Genomic DNA, 7305 nt, shown 5'->3' on the forward strand with positions numbered 1-7305 from the left:
GTGTTAAGCTTAAAGGGGAAGAAGTCACACCTTCTACCCAGGGTTATGGAGCTCAGCGCAGGGTAAGAATTCAGGTTATCCCCCTGGCTGGAGGTGTTAAAGCAAAACACTTCACATGCCCAATAAAGTCTATGTCACCCCTTCACAGTATCAGGAAAGGCCTGCAAGGCCTTGGGCCTACTTCCAGCCTCCAGGCACCAATGTCACTGATACCTGTGACATTTGGTGGTGTTAAGCTTCAAGGGGATGAAGTCGCACCTTCTACCCAGGGTTATGGAGCTCCACGCAGGGTAAGATTTCATGCTTCTCCCCAGGCTGGAGGCGTGAAAATAGAACAATTACCATACACAACAATGTGTATTTCACCCATTCACAGTATCAGGAAAGGCCTGCAAGGCCTTGGGCCTACTTCCAGCCTCCAGGCACCAATGTTACTGATACCTGTGACATTTGGTGTTGTTAAGCTTCAAGGGGATGAGGTCACACCTTCTACCCAGGGTTATGGAGCTCAGTGCAGGGTAAGATTTCAGTTTATCCCCCTGGCCTGAGGTGTTAAAGCAAAACACTTCACATGCCCAATAAAGTCTATTTCACCCCTTCACAGTATCAGGAAAGGCCTGCAAGGCCTTGGGCCTACTTCCAGCCCCTAGGCACCAATGTTACTGACACCTGTGACATTTGGTGGTGTTAAGCTTCAAGGGGAAGAAGTCACACCTTCTACCCAGGGTTATGGTGCTCAACGCAGGGTAAGCATTCAGGCTATCCCCCTGGCTGGAGGCGTTAAAGCAAAACACTTCACATGCCCAATAAAGTGTATTTCACCCCTTCACAGTATCAGGAAAGGCCTGCAAGGCCTTGGGCCTACTTCCAGCTTCCGGGCACCAATTTTACTGATACCTGTGACATTTGGTGGTGTTAAGCTTCAAGGGGATGAAGTCACACTTTGTACCCAGGGTTATGGAGCTCAGCGCAGGGTAAGATTGTAGGTTATCCCCCTGGCTGGAGGTGTTTAAGCAAAACAACTCACATGCCCAGTACAGTTTATTTCACCCTTTCCCAGTATCAGGAAAGGCCTTCAAGGCCTTGTGCCTACTTCCAGCCTCCAGGCACCAATGTTACTGATACCTGTGAGATTTGGAGGTGTTAAGCTTCAAGGGGAAGAAGTCACATTTTCTACCCAGGGTTATGGAGCTCGGTGCAGGGTAAGAATTCAGGTTATACCACTGGCTGGAGGTGTTAAAGCAAAACACTCCACATGCCCAATAAAGTCTATTTCACCCCTTCACAGTATCCGGAAAGGCCTGCAAGGCCTTGGGCCTACTTCCAGCATCCAGGCACCAATTTTACTGATACCTGTGACATTTGGTGGTGTTAAACTTCAAGGGGATGAAGTCACACTTTCTACCCAGGGTTATGGAGCTCAACGCAGGGTAAGATTTTAGGTTATCCTCCCTGGCTGGAGGTGTTAAAGCAAAACACTTCACATGCCCAATAAATTGTATTTCACCCCTTCGCAGTATCAGGAAAGGCCTGCAAGGCCTTGTGCCTACTTCCAGCCTCCAGGCACCAATGTTACTGATACCTGTGACATGTGGTGGTGTTAAGCTTCAAGGGGATGAAGTCACACCTTCAACCCAGGGTTATGGAGCTCAGCGCAGGGTAAGGATTCAGGTCATCCCCCTGGATGGAGGTGTTAAAGCAAAACACCTCACATGCCCAATAACATTTATTTCACCCCTTCACAGTATCAGGAAAGACCTGCAAGGCCTTGGGTGTGTTTCCAGGCCCCAGGCACCAGTGTTAGTGATACCAGTGACAAGCTAGGGATGGGCCAGAGTACCTGAAGGCTAAGATCTGAAACTGTGAATGGTGTTCATATACGTTTTGGACTATGTGAAGTGTTTTATTTTTGGTTCCCTCTGCCTACATCCAAAGCGAAAGCCTGTAATTAGCAGTAGATCTCAATCAGGCTGCCAGGCGCAGAATCTGATTCGTGGGCACTGTTCGCTCTCTTGACAGACCATTTGATTCAGGAGTGGTCCCCACGCCAGCAATCGGGCTCACTACAACAGTGATAGTCACGTGTTTTGACCGCGTTGTTAAGGTCGGTTCCCTTCTACGTACGTCACCTGAGTGGTAAAAAACCTAACTCCAGCTGTAAAAAAGCAGCTCAGCAGAGTGCCTCCATGCAGGTACTGGGGGGGGTCACCATTTCAGGTGCATTCACACCCTCTGCTCTCCCTCGGGGTGCCGTTAATCATGCAGGCCTAACTCGGCCGCCTGCCTTCACCGTGCCACTGTGTGCTTATGATGTTGAGTCTGCGCCCGTCTCCTCCAGCTCGGCCCTTGGCAGTGAATGCCCTCTGCTTGCATGTGCAGCTATCAGCGCGCAGCACCCTGGTGATGCCTGAGCCCGGACCGTGCCCCGCTGCTTGTGAAAGTCCCCCGGCTGCCCCCGACTCGTGGGTGCCACAGCCGAGGGTGCAGGCGCGCGGCGAGGGCCCCCCTGGACCCCGGGCATTGTCTCCACTCCCCGCGCTCGGCCGGCGGAGCCCTGTGTTACTTCGGCCAGTTCCAGAACCCGTTCCCCGCGGCCCCCGGAGCCCCACTGCGCCGCCACAGGGCCCGCTCCCTGCAGGAGGCCCCTCCCGCCCGCGGGCCGCCGCTCCCGGCCTCGGAGCGCGAGGGTGGACCGGGGAAAAGGGGCCCGGGGCCCGGGATTCCAGGCACGGAGGCGTCAGCCATCGGGGGAGGGCAGAGATCCACGGGGCATTACGAGCCTCTGAGGACGGGGGCAGCTGAAACGGGGGCGGGGGCGGGAAGGGGCTGAAGCTGGGCTTCTTTTCATGTGTGCCTGGGAGCGTGTGTTTCAGTGATTGTGTTTTAAAACTTAGTTATTCCGATGGTAGGAAACACAAAAGTCAGCTGGGAGCAGGGAGCCGAGTGCGCCTCGCACAGCCCTCTCTCCCCGGGACCAATCAGGGGCTGGCTCCTCCCTATATATGCACGGGGCTCGGCTCGGGCGGTACATTTCTGTTCTCTGACCGTGCCTGCGCCCAGACTTGCATTACAATGGCAGAAACCGCTCCCGCCGTCGCGGCTCCTCCCGCTGAGGTCGCCCCCAAGAAGAAGCAGCAGAAGAAAGCAGCGGGGGCCTCCAAGGCCAAGAAGCCTTCCGGTCCCAGCGTGTCCGACATGATTATGAAGGTGGTGACTGCCTCGGCCGAGAGGAAGGGAGTCTCCCTGTCGGCCCTGAAGAAGGGGCTGCTCGCCGCCGGCTACGATGCGGACAAGAACAAGGGCCGAGTAAAGGTCTCCCTGAAGAGCCTGGTCAGCAAAGGCGCCCTAGCCCAGCTGAAGGGCACCGGGGCCTCCGGCTCCTTCAAGGTGAACAAGAAGCAGCTGGTGGGCAAGAAGGCGGCAAAGAAGACAGCCACCAAGAAGCCAGCGGCCAAGAAAGCTGCCCCTGCCGCCAAGAAGCCCAAAAAGGCTCCCGCGGGGGTCAAGAAGAGCCCGAAGAAGGTCAAGAAGCCGGCGGCAGCCAAGAGCCCCAAGAAGCCCAAGGCTGCCCCCGCCAAGAAGGCTGCCAAGAGCCCAGCGAAAGCCAAGGCGGCGAAGCCCAAAGTAGCCAAGAAAAGCCCTGCCAAGGTAGTCAAACCCAAGGCAGCCAAGCCCAAAGCAGCCAAGCCCAAAAAGGCAGCACCCAAGAAGAAGTAAGGGCTTGCACCGAGACACTGCAAACACAAAGGCTCTTTTAAGGGCCACCACCCTGTCTAGAAGAGAGCGTGTTCATCCCCACCTTTGCACCCACCCAATGCCCCACTTTTCCAAAAATAAACCGCACAAAACATCCCAGCGCACCGTTTCACAGGCGAGTGCTGCGTGTGATCTTGGCCATATAAAACGGCTCTTTCGGTGCTGAGTGGATTGAAATCGTTATCACATAGAAAACAAGGGGGTCCGGGAGTTATAAGACCTCCGTTCATAGTACATGTGCAATACTTACGTGTTTGTGTCTCGGTGCTTTCACTGTACCCGGGCAGACTCGACATAGTGTATGCATAAAGCAGACGATTGTGAACTTTAAATGGAGCGCAGGGCACTGCGTGCTCCAGGGTGACATGGGGCGGGTAAAAGGGGGTCTGGGAGTTATGAGACCTCAGTTTATTATAAACGTGTGCTAACGTGTGTGTGTGTGTGTGTGTTGGTGCTTTCACTGTACCCGGGCAAACTCGACATAGTGTCTGCATAAAGCAGACGATTGTGAACTTTCCATCGAGCGCAGGTAACGGGGAGTGTTCCAGGGCGGCGTGCTCATGACATCTCGGGCTCCTCTCCCGGCTGACCGGGGTCGGGTGGACCACCAGCGGATGGACGGACACGGAGACAAAGGCTGGCCGGGGCGCGGGCTCCGGCTACATCATCCAACCGGAGGGTTCTCTTTTATCCACAGCTCATTGGACAGCTAGGCTGCAGCCTCCAGTCCAGTAACCAATCATTGCACACCGCGGGCTATTTTCGAACGTGGGGCGGTCTCCTCAGCCAACCAGAGCAGCCCTCCGTCTGTGAGGACATAAATAGGGCTCTTTCCCCGTTCGACGCCATTCTTCTCTGCCTTCGCCGAGAGAGACCGCTCCCGCCATGGCCCGCACCAAGCAGACAGCCCGCAAGTCCACCGGCGGCAAAGCGCCCCGCAAGCAGCTGGCCACCAAGGCTGCCCGCAAGAGCGCGCCTGCCACCGGCGGCGTCAAGAAGCCTCACCGCTACCGGCCCGGCACCGTGGCCCTCCGCGAGATCCGCCGCTACCAGAAGTCCACCGAGCTCCTCATCCGCAAGCTGCCCTTCCAGCGCCTGGTGAGGGAGATCGCCCAGGACTTCAAGACCGACCTGCGCTTCCAGAGCTCCGCCGTCATGGCCCTGCAGGAGGCCAGCGAGGCCTACCTGGTCGGGCTCTTCGAGGACACCAACCTGTGCGCCATCCACGCCAAGAGGGTGACCATCATGCCCAAGGACATCCAGCTGGCACGTCGCATCCGAGGCGAGAGGGCCTAAGGCGACAGACCGACCCGGACAACCACCACAACGGCTCTTTTAAGGGCCACCACCCTGTCACCTACGAGCTTATCTTATCTGTCATGGCACGTGTTTTACAGGTTAGGGAGGGTGGGCTGTGAGTACCTCGAGCACTGGGCAACTTATACCGCCGGCTCTGGAGAAACCAGAGCACTCTGTGTTCACAGTGCACAAACACCTCTCCAATGTGTCCTTCATTTTAAAGCGTTGTTTGGGTGGAGGGTTGTGGTCGGGATCCGCGGGTCACAAGCCAGCACTATGGGGCATCTGTGCTCCCGGTACGTCGGGTTCTGAGAGTACCTCGAGTACTGGGCAACTTATACCGGCTCTGGGGGGGAACCGGAGCACTCCGTGTTCACAGTGCACAAACACCTCTTAAATGTGTCCTTCATTTAATAGAGCGCTTATTTGGGGGTAGAGGGTTGTGTAGGGATCCGCTGGTCACAAGCCAGCGCTATAGCGCATCTGTGCTGCCAGTACATCGGGTTCATGTGTCCGATTTCAGGAACGTTTGCCCCGGGGCGGATTATAGCCGTTCCCCAGGGTCTTAAAAGTACTAACACAACGTTAAACCGGCTCACACAAACACTGTTCGCCCCATACATGGAAAAGAATAAGCCCAAGGGCAGATGCGCGAATTCCCAGTGGGTTTATTTAACCTCATCGTTACAGTGCTTATGTGACACTTGGTCCCAACGAGGGCTCATTCATAGGAATATGTTAATTTAAAGAGGCAAAACGGGTTGCCTGCTCTGTCGGCCCTCGGTCTGCAGCAAGCCCCGTGAGAGCGGGCCTTTCTGCACTCAACATTACCCTTCTAAAACACATATTTCTCAAGTGATAACAGAAGCACATTAGCTCTTAAAAGGAGGAAGTGATTGGCCCTTAAAAGAGCCGTTGTGTTTGTTGGTGATGCGCCTCGAAGCCTTACTTGGCGCTGGTGTACTTGGTGACGGCCTTGGTGCCCTCCGACACGGCGTGCTTGGCCAGCTCTCCGGGCAGCAGAAGGCGGACTGCAGTCTGGATCTCCCGGGAGGTGATGGTGCGCCGCGAGTTGTAGAGAGCCAGTTTGGAAGACTCGTTAGCGATGCGCTCGAAGATGTCGTTCACGAAGGAGTTCATGATGCCCATGGCCTTGGAGGAAATGCCGGTATCTGGGTGCACCTGCTTCATCACTTTGTAAATGTAGATGGCATAGCTTTCCTTCCTGCTTTTCCTGCGCTTCTTCCCGTCCTTCTTGGGCGGCTTGGAGAGCGCTTTCTTAGAGCCCTTCTTGGGAGCCGGCGCGGACTTGGCTGGTTCAGGCATGGTGGACGCTCTTTCACTGCTTGCTGTGAAGCCGAAAGAAATACGGAAGGAGGGCCCGGCACTTGTATTTATGGGCTTGGCCTGCAAAGCAGTCTCCTTCCCAGCTCTCTCTTCTCATTGGCAGGCTCCCCACTTCCTATGTTAAGCCCTCCTCCAATGAGAAGTACTGTCAGCGCCTAGCTGTCAACCAATCAGACGCTCTCGAAGTCTTTATATTACCGAGTCCAGCAGAAAGAGAAGTATTCTTCTCTCTGTTGTGTGACTGAGACCCTAGATCGATCGCCATGTCTGGAAGAGGAAAGCAGGGAGGAAAGGCCCGCGCCAAGGCCAAGACACGCTCTTCCAGAGCCGGGCTCCAGTTTCCCGTGGGCCGTGTGCACAGGCTGCTCCGGAAGGGAAGCTACGCCGAGAGGGTGGGCGCCGGTGCCCCCGTCTATCTGGCTGCAGTGCTGGAGTACCTGACCGCTGAGATCCTGGAGCTGGCCGGCAACGCCGCCCGGGACAACAAGAAGACCCGCATCATCCCCAGACACCTCCAGTTGGCCATCCGCAACGACGAGGAGCTGAACAAGCTGCTGGGCCGAGTCACCATCGCCCAGGGAGGAGTCCTGCCCAACATCCAGGCCGTGCTGCTGCCCAAGAAAACCGAGAGCCACAAGGCACAGGGCAAAGCAAGCAAGTAAAGGCCCGCAGACCCCCGTGGAAACACCCCCTAAACACAAAGGTTCTTTTCAGGGCCATCCACAGACTCCATCAAAGAGCGTATCCGTGCCGAGGTGTTACTCTGGCGGCTTCATAGGTGCGGCAGCGCCCGCACCGCACCGTAGCTTCATAGGGGGGGCATGCCCAAGCTCTGGCCGTACACTTTAATGTTGTCCCGTCCCAAAGCCTAGCATGAGGCCGACCATATTAATGTTTTTGATT

At 55.9% G+C, this 7305-nt stretch overlaps 5 protein-coding genes across 5 annotated transcripts in view; 4 read left to right on the forward strand and 1 right to left on the reverse strand.

The window, feature by feature from the left end:
* LOC144827897 (histone H2A type 2-C-like) overlaps window positions 1-2411 on the forward strand; it is a 32536-nt gene extending 30125 nt beyond the window's left edge. Inside the window, exon 2 of the mRNA XM_078686059.1 lies at window positions 2339-2411. Coding sequence (XP_078542185.1) covers window positions 2339-2411 — 73 coding nt within the window. The remainder of the gene's footprint in view (window positions 1-2338) is intronic.
* Window positions 2412-3072: 661 nt separating this feature from the next.
* Window positions 3073-3767, forward strand: LOC144827002 (histone H1.3-like). The gene has a single exon (XM_078685465.1). The coding sequence runs from the start codon at window positions 3073-3075 to the stop codon at window positions 3715-3717; it is 645 nt and encodes a 214-aa protein (XP_078541591.1). The 3' UTR covers window positions 3718-3767.
* Window positions 3768-4581: 814 nt separating this feature from the next.
* On the forward strand, window positions 4582-7082 carry LOC144827003 (histone H3). Its single transcript, XM_078685466.1, has one exon. The coding sequence runs from the start codon at window positions 4642-4644 to the stop codon at window positions 5050-5052; it is 411 nt and encodes a 136-aa protein (XP_078541592.1). The 5' UTR covers window positions 4582-4641; the 3' UTR covers window positions 5053-7082.
* LOC144827898 (histone H2B 1.2-like) lies at window positions 6001-6381 on the reverse strand. Its single transcript, XM_078686060.1, has one exon. The coding sequence runs from the start codon at window positions 6379-6381 to the stop codon at window positions 6001-6003; it is 381 nt and encodes a 126-aa protein (XP_078542186.1).
* Window positions 6666-7064, forward strand: LOC144827900 (histone H2A type 2-C-like). Its single transcript, XM_078686061.1, has one exon. It carries the CDS (start codon window positions 6666-6668, stop codon window positions 7062-7064), a length of 399 nt encoding a protein of 132 aa, XP_078542187.1.
* Window positions 7083-7305: the final 223 nt, after the last annotated feature.

Source organism: Lissotriton helveticus, chromosome 4_1 (assembly GCF_964261635.1).
Source record: "Lissotriton helveticus chromosome 4_1, aLisHel1.1, whole genome shotgun sequence".
Classification (NCBI taxonomy): domain Eukaryota; kingdom Metazoa; phylum Chordata; class Amphibia; order Caudata; family Salamandridae; genus Lissotriton; species Lissotriton helveticus.